Source organism: Myxocyprinus asiaticus, chromosome 18, assembly GCF_019703515.2.
Source record: "Myxocyprinus asiaticus isolate MX2 ecotype Aquarium Trade chromosome 18, UBuf_Myxa_2, whole genome shotgun sequence".
Lineage (NCBI taxonomy): Eukaryota > Metazoa > Chordata > Actinopteri > Cypriniformes > Catostomidae > Myxocyprinus > Myxocyprinus asiaticus.
The window spans coordinates 2,538,467-2,560,000 of NC_059361.1; the positions used below are offsets into that span (position 1 = coordinate 2,538,467).

A 21,534-nucleotide genomic window follows, 5' to 3' on the forward strand; every position below is an offset into this window, starting at 1 on the left:
AAAGCTGTTTTAGTCTACATGAAGAGGGTCCACTCATGGGGGCTGCCATGTTAGAATCACATGACCAGCCAAATACTACTCGCTTAATGTCATTAACCGCAATGTTATTGAACACTTTCACTCATGGATTAATTAAATCACTGCGGACTGTGAATAATGCATTTCTACAATGACTATGGTAACTGAAATCTATTGCGTTTGAATGATGCTGCATCCACACCACTAGGTGTCAGTGTAAGACGTCATATTAAAAAAATTACTGAGTGCACCATTAAATGCGTCACGTAAGTTTAATGGTTAAACGCTGTGAAATGAAATGCCGCTCACACTGTAGGAACATAAACATTAATCAAATCAACACAACTGTATGTTCTTATTTTATAAAATTAAATGAGGAATGTAATGATGTCATGACAACTGTAACAGGATGATTGACTGGTCGGTGTGGTCTCAGGATGCACGTGACTGCGTCCAAGGGGTCTGTGGTTTCAAGACGTAATTTAATGATGTGATAGAATGTCTCAATACTTGCACACTCTTTAGCTAAACACTCAAAAGTATGCACTTTTACATAAGAAAAAAAGCAGATACTCTAAGGGCATAGTACAAGCAGGCCAATCGAGACGCAATGTTAGACTACATTTTGGTCACCAATTTGTCCTGTGGGATATAAACGGTTTCACTATATTAGCCAGAAAATCAGCAATTTGTATTCAACATCACTGACACTGGTTCTCATTCATGAATAACTGCGTACAAGTGTTCTTACTCATGTGCGCAGAAAAGACACAAATGCATGCGGTAAGTGATTAAGACTGGCCTTATAGACTCACCGATCAGTAGGGAAGCTGTCAGCAGTTTAGGGTCGTAGGGGCTTTTACCACGACCGTTCTCAAAGTGTGACGACCCCAACCTAAAAATGTTGTCCTGGAAAGATACACACAATCAATTGCAAAATTAAGAGGTAATCAAACAAAAATGAAAATTCTACCATCCTGTTTGACTTTATTTCTTCTGTGGAACACAAAATGACATATTAGGCAGTCACTGTTCACTTTCACTGCATCTTTTTTTTTCATACAATGAAAGTAAATGGTTACTGAAACATCCTGGTTACTTTCATAACCTCTGTTCCCTGATGGAGGGAACGAGATGTTGTGTCAATATAGTGACACTAGGGGTCACTCTTGGGAGCCCCAAACACCTCTGATTTAGAAAAAAGGCCAATGGGAATTGGCGAGTGGAATTTGCATGCCACTCCTCCAGACATACGGGTATAAAAGGAGCTGGCTCGCAACCACTCATTCAGGTTTTGTGGTGAGGAGCCGAGACAAGCTCCTGGCCATTTCAGTGGGTAGTTCAGTATTGTGGCAAGAGGGACACAATGTCTTGTTCCCTCCATCAGGGAACGGAGGTTACGAAAGTAACTAGGATGTTCCCTATCTGTCACTCACTCGACGTTGTGTCGATGTAGGGACACTAGGGGTCCCTATACTAAATGCCATAATAAGCTGAACTGTGTTACGTGGACTGGCGGTGCGAGACGGGCAGACCGCTGTTTGCCTCGTAGCCAGCACACCAGGCCATCACGTAACCTCCCCCAACGCTCTTATGAGCGTCAAACGGTCCTTTGGGAACAAGTCGACTTGCCCAACAAATAGGGACAGGCTAGCCCAGCCATGGCCTCTTTTCCTATTTTTTCCTCCCCAGAAAGAGTGGAATTTTGTTTACCAGCTGGGGGCCATATGTGTCTACATCGGGGTGGGGAGGTGTCACTCCCAAGGGAAAGACACCGCGGAGACCACACTCAACCCGGAGGGAAATACGTCACATGGTCTTATCGAGTCTTGTCAGAAGTATGTCATGTGGAGAAGTCCCATGGTAGGTCCTACCCAACAGGGGAGGAGTTCTATAAACACGGTGGGTACCAAAGCGGGCAGTGGGAGGATTCCCAGGAAGCAAACAGGTCTATCTGTGCTCGACCGAATTGACGCCAAATCAGCTGGACCACCTGAGGGTGGAGTCTCCACTCTCCCCTGAGCGTAATCTGTCATGACAGCGTGTCCACTGTGGTGCTGAGGTCGCCCGGGATATGAGTGGCTCACAGCGACTTGAGGCACTGCTGACTCCAGAGGAGGAGACGGCGGGCGAGTTGTGACATGCAATGGGAGTGTAGGCTGCCTTGGTGGTTGATGTCGCTACCATAGCTGTGTTGTCCGTCTGGACCAACACATGCTTGCCCTGGATCAACGGCCGGAGTCTCCGCAGGAGGAGCAGTACTACCAACATCTCGAGGCAGTTGATGTGCCAACGCAGCCACGGGCCAGTCCAAGAGCCAGCGACTGTGTGCCCATTGCATACAGTGCCCCAGCCCACCTTGGAGGCGTCCGTCGTAACCACGACGCACCTGGAGACCTGCTCTAGGTGAACCCCTGCCCATAGAAATGCTAGGTCGGTCCAAGGCCTCAAGCCGTGGCGCCATGCCCATCTCGGGACTCGAGTCTGAAGCTAGTGCTGAAGCAGTCTCATATGCATCAACCCGAGCTGTGTGGCCACCGCTGAGGATGCCATATACCCCAAGAGCCTCTGAAAAAGTTTCAGTGGAAATGCTGTCCTCTGTCTGAACGCCTTCAGACAGTTCAGCATTGACTGTGCACGCTCGTTTGTGAGGCGTGCCGTCATCGAGACCAACTCCAAACCGAGAAAAGTGATGCTCTGAACCGGGGAGAGCTTGCTCTTTTCCCAGTTGACCTGAAGCCCCAGCCGGCTGAGGTACATGAGCACCAGATCCCTGTGCGCACACAACACATCCCGAGAGTGAGCTAGGATTAGCCAGTTGTCGAGATAGTTGAGGATGCGGATGCCCACATCCCTTAGCAGGGCAAGGGCTGCCTCTGCAACCTTCGTAAAGATGTGAGGGGACAAAGACAGGTCGAAGGGGAGGACCTTGTACTGGTACGCTCAGCCCTCGAAAGCAAACCGCAGGAAGGGTCTGTGTCGAGGTAAAACCGAGACGTGCATGTACGCGTCCTTCAGGTCTACTGCAACGAACCAATCTTGATGCCGGACGCTCGCTAGAATCCATTTTTGTGTCAGCATCTTGAACGGGAGTCTGTGCAAAGCCCGGTTCAGTACTTGCAGGTCCAAGATTGGCCACAACCCACCACCTTTCTTCGGTACGATGAAGTAGGGTCTGTAAAACCCCTTCTCCATTTCGGCCGGAGGGACAGGCTCTTTCGCACCCTTCCATAGAAGTGTAGCGATCTCCGCATGCAAGGTAGCAGCGTTCTCGCCCTTCATCGAGGTGAAGCAGATGCTGCTGAACCTGGGCGGGTGCCTGGCGAACTGAATCACGTAGCTGAGTCAGAAGGTCCGGGTCAGCCATCGCAACGGGTTGGGAAGCACAAGCCACATGTCCAAGCTCCGGGCGAGGGGGACCAAGGGGACAGTCTCGTTGGACGTACCGGCGGGTGGGGCCTCATGGCAGGGCTGAGCCTGAGGTGCCACGTCGAGAGGGCTTGAGCCTTGTGGCCGTGCTGAGTCGAGGGACATCGAAGCACCTACCTGGCTCCTGATAGCCACCATAGGATCGGCCGGGGAGGGGGAGGAGGAATATCATCCCCGCCGTCCGTCATAACCAACCTGCCATGTTTGTGCCATAGCTGGGCGCGCAGGGGCAGGGGAGCGGCCCCTGGAGCGCCATAACTGCCATAAAGGAACGGTGGCTGGTGGTCTTGATAACGATGGCCGTGAGCACCGGATATGTGACCCAGGGAATGAGGAAACCACTCCTTTTCTGAACGTGTAGGTCAACGAAAAGGCAAAGGATTCTTCTCCCGGCCCTCCACCGGGGGATGGAGTGGTCTGCTTACCATCTCTAGGCCTGCAGCAGGTCTCCACGTGCCTGGGTCGCCCGTCTCAGGGGCGCTTTGGAGCCTTCCTCAGGTTCGTGAGATGGGTGGCGTCTGCTTCCTGCGGGTGGCTCCACGCTGGGGCCGGGCCGCAGGGGTGGGCTGCGGCGGAGCTGGTATTGTTGCGGCGGGAGGACGCCTTTGGCGACGAGCAGACGAGGTGTGAGGTCTTGAACCGCGCCGATGCAGGATGTGCTGAATAGCCTCCATCTGCTGTTTCACCGCCGAGAACTGCTGGGCAAAGTCCTCAACGGTGTCGCCGAACAGGCTGACCTGGGAAACGGGGGCGTTAAGGAACTGTACCTTGTCAGCTTCCCACATCTCGACCAAGTTGAGCCATAGGTGGCACTCCTGGACCACCAGGGTGGACATCGCCTGCCTGAAAGTCCGCGCCATGACCTTCATTGCCCGGAGAGCAAGGTCGGTTGCTGAGTACAGCTCCTGCATCAATCCCAGGTCAGAACTACCCTCGTGCAATTCTCTTAGTGCCTTGGCTTGGTTCACTTGCAGGGAGAGCCATGACATGCAGGGTGGAGGCGGCCTGTCCTGTGGCACCACAGGCCTTAGTTGCCAGAGACGACGTAACCCTACAGGCACTGGATGGGGGTCTCAGGCGGCCCCTCCAGGTGGCAGCGTTTTGCGGGAACAGGTGCACCGCAACCGCCTTATCCCCCTGGGGAATCGCCGAGTACCCCCTGGCAGCCCCACCATCGAGGGTATTGATAGTGGAGGAGCTCAGAGACTGGGTCCGGGCAGTGAAAGGTGCCCGCCACGACCTCGTGGGCTCCTCATGCACCTCCGGGAAGAAAGGAACCGGGGCGGGGCGCGGCCGTGAGTGGCGCTCCGGGCCCAGGAACCAATCGTCAGGCTGCGAGGGTTCAGGGGGGTGGAGGGTTCCACTCCAGCCCGACACACGCAGCTGCCCAGGCAAGCATGGCTGCCAGCTGTGTGTCAGGCTATGACTGGGCGAACGCACCCGAAGGTGGGAGCCCAGTCGAGTCCTCAGTGTCAGACTGGATAGCCCGCTTTCCGGTGCTGCACTCGAGAGCTCATCCACTTCACGAGCGCTGAAACGAGATCGCGAACTCGCCCTGAGACGAGCCGGCGGTCTCATCCCAGCAGGGTAAATGAGCGTACTGGGGAATGAGAGGTCCGTGTGGAGTTACCTGGTGGAGTGGCTCCCATTGGGGTCCCCAAATTGCCCCCAGTGCTAACCGACTCGGCCTCAAACCCGTAGGTAGAAGGACCGAGGCGGGGAGCCGCTGGGGTGGTCTTTCCCTCTAACGAAGGAAAAACCGCAACCGCAACATTGCCATGGTCACGCTCTCACAGTGAGAACATGACCCGTCCACAAACACTGTCTCCACACCGCAACCAGGAAATACACACAAACAGAGAGGCATCTTTAAAAAGACGCTCTCTGTTAATGCCACTCTTTTAGAAGGGAAAATATACTCTTTCAGTAGGAAGAATATACTCTTTTAGCTGCTGAAGCGCCCAGGGGCGCTGTAATGCGGCGTAAATCCAACAGCTTTCCGAGGTGAATGGATCGGCAGAGTAATTCAGCTCACAGAACACAACCGCTCAGCTCCGAAGAGAAAATCTCAATGAGTGGTTGCGAGCCAGCTCCTTTTATACCCGTATGTCCGGGGGAGTGGCATGCAAATTCTACTCACCAATATCTAATTGGCCTTTTTTCAAAATCAGAGGTGTTTGGGGCTCCCAAGGGTGACCCCTAGTGTCACTACATCTACACAATGTTGAGTAAGTGACAGATAGGAAACTATAATTCTACCAAACATCTGCCAAAGATAAATGATGATTCTGTTAATGTTGATAATTCTACTGATTTTGATATTGACAGATTTTAATGCAATCTTTGGGCCTTGTAAGTGTCCAGTGTTCAATGACTTCACCCTTTATACGAGCAATAGTATAAGAGATGCATGCCATAGCAAACACCACTAATGATGTGACACAGTAACAGGGCCGAGTTACTGTATTGAACCTGGTGAAAGACAAATTGAGACAGAATAACTGATAAAAGAAAAAGAATAATAATTTACCTCTGGTCGTCTGCCCACTTCCACATAAGAACAGATGGGGTGGAACGCACCCGTCCCGCACACATACAAGTGTGTCTGATTAAATGGCTGCAGAACCTTTATAAAGTTAGAGCACTCATTCTGCAGATAGACAAGACAGACAGAGAGAGAGAGAACTTCTCAACATTTGTTTATAATCAGAGAATATTGCATTATTTTGATATAGTTAACATTTTAACAACAAAAACTTTCAAAACAACACAGTGAACTTGACTGAGACAAAAGCAAACTAAATCGGTGGTGCATCAGTATTTCTTGATTCACAGTCGTCACTGGGTTCTCAGATAAATAAACACAACCATCTGAGTCAACAACAGCCTAAAGACACGGCTTAACACACACACACACACACATGCACACACGCACAAACACACACTCACACACACACACACACACACACACACTCACACACATACACACACACACACACACATACACACACATATGCACATACACACAAACACACACAGACACACACACACACACACACACACACACACACAAACATACACATGTTGGTTTGCTATACTTGTGAGGACCCTCCATAGACATAGTGATTTTATACTGAACAAACTATAGATTCTATCCCCTAACCCTAACCCTACCCCTAAACCTAACCCTCACAGAAATCTTTTTGCATTTTTACATTTTCAAAAAACATAATTTAATATGCCATTTCCCTTGTGAGGACCACCCAAAATGTCTTCACAACCAGAAATGTCCTCACAGAACAGGTTGATTCTCAATACTTGGTCCACACAAAAACCTGTACACACACACACACACACACACACACACAACAAACACACTTGCACACACACACACGCATACACACACACACACACAAACACACACACACATACACACAAACACACACACATACAAACACACACACACACACAAACACACACACACAAATACACACAAACACATACACACAAACACACACACACCACATATAGTGAGTGGGCTTAAAACACACTTAGGCACCCATAAAAATGCATGAAATTCATTGCATTACATAACAAAATATCAAACCAAGCAAAACACATTTATTTTGTTGTTTTTTTTTCAAATTTGGAGTGCCTGTAACTCCAGAAGTATTAAAGATATTTTAATATCCTGTTAGATTCTGGTTCAGAACAAACTTTTCTTTTTGTATCTTAATTTTTAAGGCCCTAAATGGTTCACTACCAGAGATATGGGGATCTCAGTGTGGCTCCATGCATAAATTGTTCCCATTTTCAATGGTCGAAAACCAAATGTGTTACATGGCATGAAGCTAGTTTTTCATGTCCAACAAAACAAAGGTCTGAAGTACAAATAATGTTGAAACTAGAAATGTAACTTTATTTATTCACAATAAAACAACCATTTTCAAGAGTCCAAATATACACTAAGAATAAGCGACATATGTGTCTCTTCTGTTAGTTCAATAGTGACTGACCCAATCCTTTGCTTAGTTTGTAATATGGTAATAAAAAATCTGTTTGTTGATGTAAAGGTGTCTCATTCTGTGTGCATTTTGAAAACACTTCTGCTCTCAGAGACAGGTGACAGAATTCCAAAAACAGCAGCAGAGCTGACCAACACACACACAGATAGCTTTATGAAAAGGAAAATATTACAACAGCTGGAGTTGTTTTTCAGTGGGGAGTTTAATGCATTAACAGGGAAATCCTGTTATGGGTGTCCAGAGTTCCCCAGTGGCCTAAACTCTCAGGGTTAGTGTGTGTTTGTGTGTGTGAGCATGTACACATCTCACGCATCTCAACAGGGATTTTGCCTATGGAAATGTGTGTGTTTCAGAAGCTCCTCAGTTGTGTTAAAGCCACGTGTCTGAGCAAGTCTAGTCCGGAGCAGATTGCAGTGACTCATTTGATGAGGAAAAGGTTTACAGAAGAGTACACAAGGATACTATAACACATAATACGTGACTCAGAGATTTGGCCCCTTTTTCAACTTGTTACTTCATCAGCACCACGGAGCACACTGTGTCTGTAGTATAGGGTTTAATACAAATTAAGCTCAATTAACAGCATTTGTGCAATAATGTTGATTATCACAAAAATCTATTTATTTTCTTTAACCCTCCTATGGCATTCTGTCATTTTTTTACCTAAATAATTTTTTACAAATTTAATAAAAATGGTTTCCTTTATCTGAGCAGTGCAAGACTTGGTGACTTTTCCTCCATTTGCCATCTGAATAAAAAAAAAAGAAAAAAAAAAGGCTTAATTCAATGTTTAAGTGGTCGTAAAAAAGAAAGTTACACTATGTTCACGGTCAAAATTTACCGACCATTAAAAAACAGAGACATTTTTTTATTTTATTTAAAAAAAAAAAAATCATCTGTCAAATACAATCAATAAATCAGCCACAATAAGAAAAAACAAGACAGAAAGTACAGGGTGAGACTCTAAAACATCCTCAGTGCAAAACATACACACCCACTCACACACAAACACACACACACACACACACACACACACACACACACACTTGTTTGTATATCATTGTGGGGACTCTCCATAGACTTCCATGCATTTTATGGATTTTATACAGATATAACGATAATTTCTATCCCCTAACCATAACCCTACCCCTAAACCTAACCCTCACATTTTTACATTTTCAAAAAAAAAAAAAAAAACATTGTTAAGTATATTTAATAAGCCATTTCCCTCATGGGGACCGCTGGCTGTAACACCATGGTCAGGTTTGACTGCAAGCATAATGACATTAACTGCAAAAACTGACATCTCAAATCAATTTTAAAATGCTAAACTTTGACAAATAATAGTTTGTTAATGTATAAATATATATCCAAATTCATATATTGTGATAAAATATAAAATTAGTTTACAAGAAGCCATTAGGATTCACATCTTTGCATCATTATCATCATCAAAAAACAAAGCAGAAAACATCTAAACCTTTCGGTCAAAAATGACCACGAATACCAAAGGAAGTTGCCATTTTTCAATACCATAGGAGGGTATAAAAAAAAAAGCAAAAATCTGTGTTACAGTGAGACACTTACAATGGAAGTCAATGGGATCAATCTGTAAACATTAAAATACTCACTGTTTCAAAAGTATAGCCAAAAGACATAAACAATATATGTGTTAACATGATTTTAGTGAGATAAAATCACTTACTAACCGCATCTGTGGAAAGTTATGGACAATTTTACAACACTGTTGCCATGACGATGTAATGCCATAAACCCTTAAGCGACCGAACAAACGACGATTTAAACAACTTTACAGCTCAAATAATACAGAAGAAATTTCTGCTTTTAAACCCTCCAGTAATTGGCCCCAATCACTTACATTGTAAGTGCCGCACAGTAACCTCATTTTTGCTTTTTTTAAAGATAAGAACGGACGAGTAAAAACAATTAATTAACATTATGCCATAAATGCTGTCGATTGATTTGAGTGACCCAAAGGAGGTGCTGCGTCTTTGCATCCTGTTTGTAATGTAATAATAATTTCATATTCTTCATTATGCTTCACATAAGATTCTCAACACAAGTTACATTTTTCAAAGTGTATGGCTGCCATCAACATGAATGGATGTTTTTGTGTTGAATGAGTATTGATCTCACTCTCCCTTTGTTTCGGACAAATTGCAGCTGAGATCCTTCAGCCCTTCAACAGGACATGCAGTTTTCTGCCTTCATCGGCCCTCAAAAGGGCCCTAAATTGACATTGTCCCCCTTCACTTCAAACAAGCTTCAGTCAATCTGTCTTTCACAAACACCCCTCTCCACATAAAAGCCATCTTTCAGAGAGCAGCCCGCCATTCACAGAGAACATGTTTACATCAAAATCTCACACAATGTGTTTTATTGCAATTCAAATAAGCGCCATTGAGAAGAAACCAAGCTTATAGATTCTTTATGATGCTAACGGGGCAAAGGGCCGACTGCTACAGCTCTTAAATTTCAAGGCAGTGCCTCGGGCCGTATCTGCCATGGAATTAAGGAGACCAAATGGCAGTTATGCCTGGAAACTGTGTACACACCGCTGTCCCACAATTCAGTGATTTCATTTTTATTCACTCTTCCATTGACATCTGCTGAGCTGAAACCCTTGACTTTCCTTGTGAAAGCAAAAGAAGGTTGAAAGACATGAAAAGCTTTTCATACTCTGTCAAAAACAAACCAATCGGGTCTTCATCTCAAACATAACATTCATTACAAGTCATGCACTACAGTAAAAGTGTTTAGATGTTATAAGATAACATTGTGTGAGGAAAAGGGCGAAAGTAAGTGTTTATGAACTGATAATCTGCCGTTTTACTCCTGATTTGTGTGAACGTGAATTAAATTCGTTGTTGTTGTAGCGTCTCTAGTGTTCACTTCACCAGGAAACTGTCACGATACGTACAATGAGACACCTGAATATCATTTTGCAAAAATCTAAGTATAGTAACATGTTTCTATGAGACCAGGATGAATGAAAAAGAGGCTAATGTACTATCTCAGGGTTGTAGAGAGGACAGGAAAAAGAAAGCAAACGGAAATAACTTACCTGGACGTCTTTTCCAGCCCACTTGCATTCATCTCGTCGAGAAGGTGAAGGAGGCCAGGATATCTGCCAGTTCAGAGAGAAAGAGAGATTTAAAGGGGAGAAATATGTGGACATGTTATTGGATATATATATATATATATATATATATATATATATATATATATATATATATATACTATAGTAAGCTTTTAATCGATCTTCTTTTTGCCTTTATTTGCTAAATTACATGGCACTAAAGACTCCACCTCTGTGATCCAGCGTGATCCAACTGAATTGGCTCTTTAAAATGCTGAAGAATGTGCTCGACTTGATATATTTCTGATTATAATGCTCTTCTCAGTCATTTGATATTCATTTTATCTATCAGGGTCCTTGACAAATAAATTTGTCTAAGGTGATATAAATGAGAAATCTAGTTTAAAACAAATGAGTCAAATTTGCAGAAGTGTCCTTTTTGGTTTCATACATTTTTAAATACATTAAAAACATTGAAAAGCATTTTCTACAACACATCGATTTAATGACTTTAAAAATATCAAGTGGTGTAATGTATTAATATCCTTTCCTTGCACCTTGATTACACAGCATAATCATTAATTGCATTTTCAAACGAAATTTTTAAGGTAAAACTATTTTTCTTAATATGCTACTTTTTGAGTAAAAAATATCAATTTCTTTTCTTAGGGTTACTTTAATTCTATTTGACAAGAATAATATGTTCCTTTTCATAAAAATGTCAAAACATCTGATTTTTGGGGATTATTTATTTTTTTACAATTTTACACTTTTTTAACAACAGAATAGCTATCTGCATGTTGGTTACAGTAAATCAACTGACTTTGATTTGGTGAACATACATTTTTCAAATGTTAATAATAATAATAATAATAATAATAATAATAATATATATATATATATATATATAAACTCGTATATTTTTGGGCTGCAGCCCGCATTTTTTCATAATAAATAAAATAAAAAAGACAACTTTTTTTGTTTTTTTCCCTAAATTTGTAAACATGTAATTCTGGTTCTGTTCACTCTACCTCACTTTGAAAAGTCTCATTTTATTCCACTAGATAGCAGCAAGATTTTTTCTCTATCACATTCCATCACAATATACAGATCTGAAATGTAGGTGGCGCTCCAACGCATTTTAGCCCTCACAGATGTGCTCGTCCATAGACATTCAGTCTAATTTTCAGTTCAAGCACCACCCTCATTGTTTCATTGAATATCTCGGCCTCTGAGTGGACTAGAAGCTCAATCTAGGAATGAGAAATCTCTGTCATTAGAAAGCCGAGATCCTCCCCTTTGCTATGATATATAAGTTTTTATCATCAGTAGTCGTAAACATATTTTTCTGATGATTTGTTTTGCATGCTTTTCCTTCTGGATTGCATATTTTGTACTGGACATCTAAGATATAACATTGGATTATTCAGCCAAGCAAGTCCACAGACAAGTAAATAATGGCTCATGTTTTTGAAAACTCCCTAAGGTAAAAGTAGATATAAAGATTTTAGTTATTTGGGGCTTACAGCAGCAGTTATCAGAGCATAAAAGAGATGTTTGTATTTGATGAGTTACAGAAATCATACTTCACTTTGTGATTCTTTTGAAAATCTTTCAAACTGTGGTATTAGAGGAAGGAAATACACTGTACAGTCACATTTCTGAGAGTGAGAGGTTTCATTTGATATATGACATGTCCATTTATGTGCTATGTGAAGGACTTTTATTTTCATATAAATATCTCTACCCCATTGCCTCTAGGGGGCGCTCATTCTCAACGCAAATGTTTTGAGGCCTTAGTTTCTTATTTTAAGTAACAAATAAAGAAGCAATGGTGAAAAGTTCAGATTCTAAGCTTTCAAATGATATCATATGTCTGACTTATGTATACAGAGACTTTAACGATTTAAGCGTAAACTTTTTTTTCCGATATAGTGCCCCTTTTGGATTTAGGGGTGATATATAACTATCTCTCCATAGAGTTTAAGGGGTTAAGACATAATAATGAAAGATTATTCCAAACTACTTATGCCAATATTTGTTTTATTTATTTTTTTCTCAGCTTTTTTAAATTTCAGCTTTGAAATATTTGAGATATTTATTATCATTATCATCTCCAGATGGTTACACCACTTTGACATTTGATTTTAGGCCCCAGAAAGAAAATATCAAAATGACTTGAAAACATTTTAATAATAGTAGAGGTCTATTCAAGTAATTGTTTTGTGTGAACTGCATTTTTAATGTATTTTTGAATAACGTAATAGACCTGGACAATAAGCTCATTTTTTCAGCACATTTTCTCTTTACTGCTGATCAATAGAAAATGTACATAAAAATATATTTTAAACAAAAATCCATGTGCTGAAAAAAACAAAAACAATTATACAGTTCACCTTGATCATCTAAATCAATATTTAAGAACATAATATTTAGAAAGAACATTAAAAGCTACACAAACAGTTGTGATGTTAGAAGGGGCATGTAATATTTATGTGTTATATTTGACAGATATTACATTCAACTCATTTGAAGTTAATGACTGATCCTTTGCATTTTGTTTTAAGCAAATTAATTAATAATTTGTTGATGTCATGCAATAATAAACCATATAGGTTGTGTAAAATTGATGCAGGTGTATTCATTGATGCTTATTCACGGATAATACAGAAACAGCACAGTGGACACTGTTACGTCCAGGGACGTATTTCTTTTTATTGTTCTTATTGTATATAGTTGTCAACGTCACTTGTTGTGGAGTTTCTGTGGTGTGTATTTTCCCTGTGTTTTCTCCCTCTTTTTCCTCTTTTGCTCCTCCCACACTCTCTCCAGCAGGTAGTTGATTGTTCCCAGCTGAGCCTGCTCAATAATCAGGAGAGAGGCAGCTTAAAAGCAGAGGGGAAACTCACAGAGAGTGAGAACCTCCTGAGCGGTGGTCTTTGTCCTGTCCCAGCTCAGTGTGTTGTGTTGTTGTACCTCTTTGTCCTTTTATAGAGCGCCGTGTTGGACCGCTTTGTCCTTTTATAGAGGACCGTTTTGGACCGCTTTGTCCTGTTATAGAGCGCTGTGTTGGACTGCTTTGTCCTGTTATAGAGCGCCGTGTTGCACCGCTTTGTCCTTTTATAGAGCGCTGTGTTGGACTGCTTTGTCCTGTTATAGAGTGCCGTGTTGGACTGCTTTGTCCTTTTATAGAGCATTTGTGTTGTACCGCTTAGTCCTATTATAGAGCGCCGTGTTGTACCGCTTTGTCCTTTTATAGAGCACCCTGTTGTACCGCTTAGTCCTATTATAGAGCGGCGTGTTGGACCGCTTAGTCCTATTATAGAGCGCCGTGTTGCACCGCTTTGTCCTTTTATAGAGCGCTGTGTTGGACTGCTTTGTCCTGTTATAGAGCGCTGTGTTGGACTGCTTTGTCCTTTTATAGAGCATTTATGTTGTACCGCTTAGTCCTATTATAGAGCGCAGTGTTGTACCGCTTAGTCCTATTATAGAGTGGCCGTGTTGGACTGCTTTGTCCTTTTATAGAGCATTTATGTTGTACCGCTTAGTCCTATTATAGAGCGCAGTGTTGTACCGCTTAGTCCTATTATAGAGTGCCGTGTTGGACTGCTTTGTCCTTTTATAGAGCATTTGTGTTGTACCGCTTTGTCATTTTATAGGATGCCATGTTGCACCGCTTTGTCCTTTTATAGAATGCCGTGTTGTACCGTTTTGTTCTTTTTATAGAGCATTATATTGTACCGCTTAGTACTCTGTTGATTGAGTAGCTGGAAAGCTTAGTTTAAGCTTTCACAGTTATTATTACTTTAACTACTGTTGATGGTGACTCCAACTTTTATGCTTGTTGTAGCTTAAACGTGGTTTATTTATTGTTTCCGTTTATTTACTGTTGTTAGTGATTTTTCAACGTTTAAACCTGTTGCACAGCTTAAACACTGTTCAGTTATTCATGTTTAACTTTTCTATGGAAGCTGTAGGGAGGTGGGAGCCATTTCTGTTTGTATTACACTGTTTTCTCCTGTTTTTGGCCAGTCAAGGAGTTTGTGTACATTTTCTGTTGTTTTTCATTGAACACTCTCTTATGTTTGTTGTTTTGGCCTTTTCCCCCTCCTGAAGTTGATGCTATTTCCTATTTAAGTTGTTATTTAATACTTCTGTTTTCTGAGCCAAATAAATGTTTCTAAATAACTCTGTTGTCTGTGGTGCTGGGGCAGGGTATAGATCATCGCTCTTAAAACCACAGTCCTGTTACTCCTCTAAAACCCCTAGATAGAGTGTGCTGAGAACATAACAACACTATATATACAATGTAATATAAATTGCGACCTTTAACCCACATACTGGTAACTATGATTGCTGACTATGGTAAATTCTTGATTATAACTTCTGTATCTACATTAAAAGGTATCTATTTTAATTGTTGTGTGGACATTTTTTTTTATTAGGTTTTGTAGAAGCTGAAGTGGGCTGAAGTTTCAACGCCAGTGCTGTTTAACTGTACTTTGCTGCATTTATTTTGTTCATTATTTGTCCAGCACTCAGGCAGACTCACAGTGATCATTATGACAGCTTTACTCCGAAATATTCATCACGTTTCGCTGGAAACAGATCCCCCTGTGTGCTGATGTTGCGTTCGCAGACAGGAAAAGAGTCAGAGAGACTGTATGTTTAAAACGCAAGTATCTTCAGTTCTACTGTATTCAACCTAAATACCCTCTCTATGCTGTAACCCTTCTTTGCAGGCAATACTGCAATATTCAGAATTTTTTTACAGTTACATCATAATGAGCCGACTCAAAAAAAAAAACACTTAGCGACTTGCCGTTTTTTCTTTTTTTTGCTTCTGAAACCTCACCCTCTTTTGCTGAAGGTCTGCGTCAGGGATTAAAGGTCATGAAGAATAAAAATGTCCTTGATGTTTTGACATATAAGAAGTCTATCTACTATAAAAACATACTGTACATTTCAGAACTCAAAACTTAATCTCCAATGCAATAAAAGCATTTACTGACACCAAGCTGCAAAAATGCTTCGTTCTCTACTTCCGCAACTTCCCTACATCACTTGGGGGCACATTAATTCATGGCCACTTCTACTTAAAATCAATGCACCCTTGGCCCCGCCCACTGGTGCTTCAGTTCGTACTCAGAGAGAGCAAGAAAGCAGGACAAATAGACCTATTGTGGCCTCACTGTTCCTGAACACCAAAAGGGACCCATCTGGACTATTTTGAATTATTTTTGTAGTGTAGGAGAACCCCAGAAAAACGCTTAGTTACAGTCAACACAGATAACAATCAGCATTTGTGACACGTGGCTCGATCTTGCTGTTTTAACCCCATCTTCTTACCAGTTGTTGGTCTATGTTGATGTCAATCAAGTTGAAGGACAGGACATGGTCTTTTGCCCCCACGAACAGCCGCCCCCTCTCTTCATCCAATAAAAAGGTGTGATAGGCAGAGCTGTTGGCCAATCCGTTGAAAGTGAGCAAATTATTGGACTCCAACATTTCTGTGGGGATAAAAATTAAGAACCTTTTGGTGAAGTGAATTATGGAGCAATGATCTCCTAACAACTTCAAAAACTGAAAGAAATATTGTGTCATTAATCCGCATATGCTGAGTTTTCAAATAAGCTTGTGATTGTTTCCAACCTCATCTTCATTTTTGAGAGTTATGACAGTGAGCAGATCAACAGGGATGCCAGTGTTCTTTCTCTCTAGCGTGTTACGTGCGAGTGTTGTTTTAACTGCAATAACAGCGCCAGCCTTCTTAGCTTTCATAATTACACACACTTGAACAAAGAGGAACATGGTGCATGATATTCGCTTGCATTTGAAACTTCATGTCATTTCTGTTCACAGAGCACAGAGCTGCATGATGCCAAAACTGGGTAACCTCAGGGGCTCCTGGATCTTCCCTGCCAAACCTGACCTCATTCTGAACTCCAGACACATTACCACAACATTATACATGAGCAATCCACAGAAGTCGTTTCAATGGAAACATTGCTGATACTGCTAAGTGAACTGAAGGACTGAGGGGCTACATTTGTAAGAGATTTCTTCTTTAAAGGGATAGTTCATATGAACTATGGTGTAGTCCGATTCTCAAATGAATGATTCGTATGAGTTGATTCTTTTGAATCAGCAGCACGAAACATAGAAGGTTTCCAGTGTAGTCCGATTCCTGAATGACTGACTCGTATGAGTCGATTCTTGAATCAGCAGCGCAAAACAGACAAAGTGACCAGTGTAGTCCGATTCACGAACGAAATAATCTTTTGAGTCGATTCTTATGAATCTACAGCGTTAAACATACAGCATGGCCAGTACAGTTTGATTCCCCAACAAATAACACTTATGAGTCGATTCTTTTGAATCAGTAGTGCAAAACATACAAAGTGACCAGTGTAGATTGATTCCCTAATGAATGACTCTTATGAGTTGATTCTTTTGAATCTACAGTGTTAAACATACAGCATGGCCAGTACAGTTTGATTCCCCAACAAATTACTCTTATGAGTCGATTCTTTTGAATCAGTAGTGCAAAACATACAAAGTGACCAGTGTAGTCCGATTCCTGAATGAATGACTCTTATGAGTCGATTCTTTTGAATCAGCAGCACGAAACATAGAAGGTTTCCAGTGTAGTCCGATTCCTGAATGACTGACTCGTATGAGTCGATTCTTGAATCAGCAGCGCAAAACAGACAAAGTGACCAGTGTAGTCCGATTCACGAATGAAATAATCTTTTGAGTCGATTCTTTTGAATCTACAGCGTTAAACATACAGCATGGCCAGTACAGTTTGATTCCCCGACAAATTACTCTTATGAGTCGATTCTTTTGAATCAGTAGTGCAAAACATACAAAGTGACCAGTGTAGTCCGATTCCTGAATGAATGACTCTTATGAGTCGATTCTTTTGCATTTACCACGTGAAGCATACATCGTTACCAGTGTAGTCCGATGCAGGAATAAAATAATCTTATGAGTCGATTCTTTTGAATCTACAGCGTTAAACATACAGCATGGCCAGTGCAGTTTGATTCCCCAACAAATTACTCTTATGAGTCAATTCTTTTGAACCTGTAGCGCAAAACATACAAAGTGACCAGTGTAGATTGATTCCCCAATGAATGACTCTTATGAGTCGATTCCTTTGAATCTACAGCATTAAACATACAATATGACTAGTGTTGTCCCATTACTAAACTAATGACTCTCAAAACTCAGTTCTTTTGAATCTAGACAGCTAAATAAACAGTGTTTCCTTCACAATGTTGACTATTTTCATCCGTTTTTTTTTTTTTTTTTTTTTTTTTTTGTGAATCAAAAACTTAATGAACTGCAGGTCATTCACGTCTGACTCGAAATGAACCAGAATTATTACTGTGTTATATACTTATTTGATCTAATTTGGTCTTCCCGGTCAAAATTGACCGGCCTATTAAAAATTGCTTATAAAACTCTCATTATGCTATTTTATTACCAAACATTGGATTAGATCTTTTTGTCAATTTTTTGTCTGTTTTGTATTTCTATTTGGAACTTACTGATCGTAGGCCTCATTGACCTGAGCTTATGCACCTAATTTCTAGTTGGAAAAAATATACATATATATATTTGTGGATAATTTTGGCAATATTAAATAAAATATGAAAACACTCTGTACTATTTATCAAACAAGTGTGCCTTCATGTTTAACCAGAAACTTTGTTTTAAAATGCTTTTATTTAGTAAATAATTGCACAAAGTCACACATGTGGTCTTCCCGGTCAAAAATGACCGGCCTATTAAAATAGCTTATAGATCTTTCATTATGCTTTATTATCACCAAATATATGATTAGATCTTTTTGTCACCTTGTTTAATTTCAATTAGGACAGGTTTTGTATTTCTTTTTGGAACTTATTGATCATAGGCCTCACTGACATGAGCTTATGCATCTCCATTTTTGAGTGAAAAAAAAGGATTTAGATACCCTGTGTGAACAAAGTCAGAAAGTTTTAGACAAATAGGATAACATTAACTAGCGTTTTCAGGCAAAAGAAAATCCTCTTCGGGTCAAAATGACCGGAAGACAACATGAGGGTTAAAGAACTCAGGAATCAGTATGTTGCTCTGAAGAACCTGTAGTATAGCATCAAGAACATTTTACCTCCCTAAAGAACCATACAATAAACTCAAGTACCCTATAGAGCAAAATACATAAATAAATCAAAATTAGTGTAGGCTCAATGAATGAATGAATTAAACTAAATGAATTAACTTCTTGTGTCACCAAGAATGCAAAAGAGATAAAAACTTCAGAGTCTAAAATCTTGAGGTTTTAAGTGAATTGTGCATCACGCAACTTCCATAACCATGCACAAACACTCACCCGCATATGTGTTTCTCTGTCAGAACAGAACTGAATGTGACAGAAGAGTGTTTCAAAAGGCCTGAGGGGAAAAGAAGAGAAACAAGAGGGAGGAAAGAGTGAAAGAGGAGAGTGTGAGAGAGGTAAGATAAAACTGTGTAGTGGCACAGAGGAGAAGAGTAGAGTAGGATGAAGAAAAAAGTAGAAAGGTTAAGACTAAAGGTTGAGATGAGTTAAAAGAGGCCAGAGAGAAAGAGAGTCTCACTCTTGTTTGGAGAGCTCAGTTTGGAGTGGCCATGGTGTTTCCATTTGGCACAAACAGTAAAAACACTCAGAATGCCTTTTAGACACTCAGACATACTTTAAACTCCAGGAATTCATCTCACCATCACTTCAGTCCATGCACGCACACATACACAAAATTGTGGGCATTTTTTAAAAAACAAAAAAGTCCCTTCAAATATCGTTCTTTCAGAAAGATACACTAATTTTGAGAAGACAAAAGGATGTCTAATGAGTTAATTACACTTAATAATAGAGCTTCAAATCAAAGTTTGTAATGTTATGATTCACCTTGGTGCTGGTTGGTTTGGTTCATGGCGCACAACTTTTTTATGAAGGATTTTATGAAATCTCCATGCAAACAACGAATGGGAAAAATACTTCCAGAACCAAGACGGCTGAAAAAGTGGGCGGGCACAAAATTCTGTAGTCAAATAGTATTGCCTAATGAGTGCTAATTGTCCATTGTTCTAATCAACCAATTTCCTACATAGCTGTGCTAGCTTCATATCTGCCTCAAATCAATATTTTATCTCCATTTTTTTTTTAATTTAATTCTAAGTAGTCATTTCAAAAGTCAGATACATTTATTTGTCTTTATTGCAAAACAAATCCTATATTTATAATGCATTGTAAAAGATCATTATAAATGCATTATACTGCATTCATAATGTCTCATAATACACCTTATAATAAGTTATAACTTCTCATAATAATTATAACTACAGTTATAAGTACATTATAAGACTTCCCCTATTCATAGTTATACTTTAGAGTATAATGCATTATAACACAAGCAACATCCAGTTATAACACAGCAGAAGTTAATAAAGTTAATGTTATAAGTGCTGTATAGTGTAAACTGTTAAAAGACTTTATGATCATATTATAAGTGTTCTTTGACTGCTTTAAGTTACAAAATCAATATCTTCTTATAAACAGTCATAACATAAACTTATAACATACAATACATTACAAGTCACACTTATATAATGGAAGTTATTTATAAATAAGATGCACAAATATTAAAGTTTATTGAATAGAGTCCAGTATAGAATCAGTTTGATTTTTTTTATTGGCTACATGTGTGATCAACATAAATATTTAGAGTTTCTGATCTATTTTAACCTTGTAGCTTTACACGTGTTTTTCGTAATATCTCAAAATGTACACTGAATGTGTGTTATTTAGAGTTTGTGTACATGTGTAATGCTTATAACTTCCAGCATGACTTGTAATGTCTTATAACCACTTAAAAATATCTTACAGATGTTTATAAGAAGACATTACTTTTGTCACTTTACTTAAAGCATACATATTATATACAGTATATGTTACAAATATGTATAATACATTATAACTTCTGCAGATATAATTGGATGTTACATGTGTTTGAATGTATTATACTGAATAGGTAATATGTAATGAATATAATGTATTATAATTGTTACAATTTTTTATGAGAAGTTATAACTTATTATATAGAACAGTTAGTTCCGGTCCTCGAATCTGATTGGATAAGAGACGTTACACGAGTGCTGATGGTCTCACACCATCACTGTGTGTATCACTCTGCTTGTGTTTGTGCAGATGTGTTAAAAGCTATCTGTCTCTATACATTTAATTTTGTGACATTACATATTTTAGCCAGCAGGTGGCAAAAAACAATTTTTGTGTGTAATATGAGCCAGTTGGTGACATAAAGTGAGTCAGTGTCAGTCAGTGTTTTCATTCATCAGCACTACATGATCGCTCATATTACTACTACACTACTAAAGCTAGGAAATAGCTTTAAACGGCTTTAAATGAACAACTTCAGCATTAAGGCTCATCACAGCTGAAAGACACAACAGACTGATTAATTACACAAACTCAAGATGCTTACCTCTTACCAGAGTTTATTGGAGAGGACTTTCTGTTCAAAATGGCGGAGGAGATTGTGGTTTCTATAGTGAAAGACACTTGTATATAAGCAACATCACACTCGCAGTCATGCTATATGGCCCTAAATCAGCATTGCTGTGATTCAGCCGCAGGCATGAGGCTGTAGATAATCACAGCAATGCTGATGTAAGGCCATATCACACCCTTGCTCGTGTGATATTGCTTAAATAAGGTGCATTATGAAACATTACTAAAGCATTATAAGGCCTTTACAGTGCATTATAAATATGGGCTTCATAGAAAGTGTTACTTTAGGGTTATACAAGGGGATTGGGAATTGAACGTCCTTGAACATTTTACACATGGGGTGTCCCAAATGCGCCCACTTGGTGCGCCACCGGCAACCCCCTTAATAGAGAAGGGTCTGTCTGCGT

At 40.4% G+C, this 21,534-nt stretch overlaps 1 protein-coding gene across 2 annotated transcripts in view; it reads right to left on the minus strand.

Annotated features, from left to right (window-relative positions):
* The window catches only part of sema3ab (sema domain, immunoglobulin domain (Ig), short basic domain, secreted, (semaphorin) 3Ab), a 52,462-nt gene that overhangs the window by 19,351 nt on the left and 11,577 nt on the right, over positions 1–21,534 (minus strand). For both annotated transcript variants that reach the window (XM_051724591.1, XM_051724592.1), the window contains exons 2-5: positions 15,922–16,082; positions 10,558–10,620; positions 5,978–6,097; positions 834–927 (exon numbers count right to left, since the gene is read on the minus strand). In XM_051724591.1, coding sequence (XP_051580551.1) covers positions 834–927; positions 5,978–6,097; positions 10,558–10,620; positions 15,922–16,082 — 438 coding nt within the window. The remainder of the gene's footprint in view (positions 1–833; positions 928–5,977; positions 6,098–10,557; positions 10,621–15,921; positions 16,083–21,534) is intronic.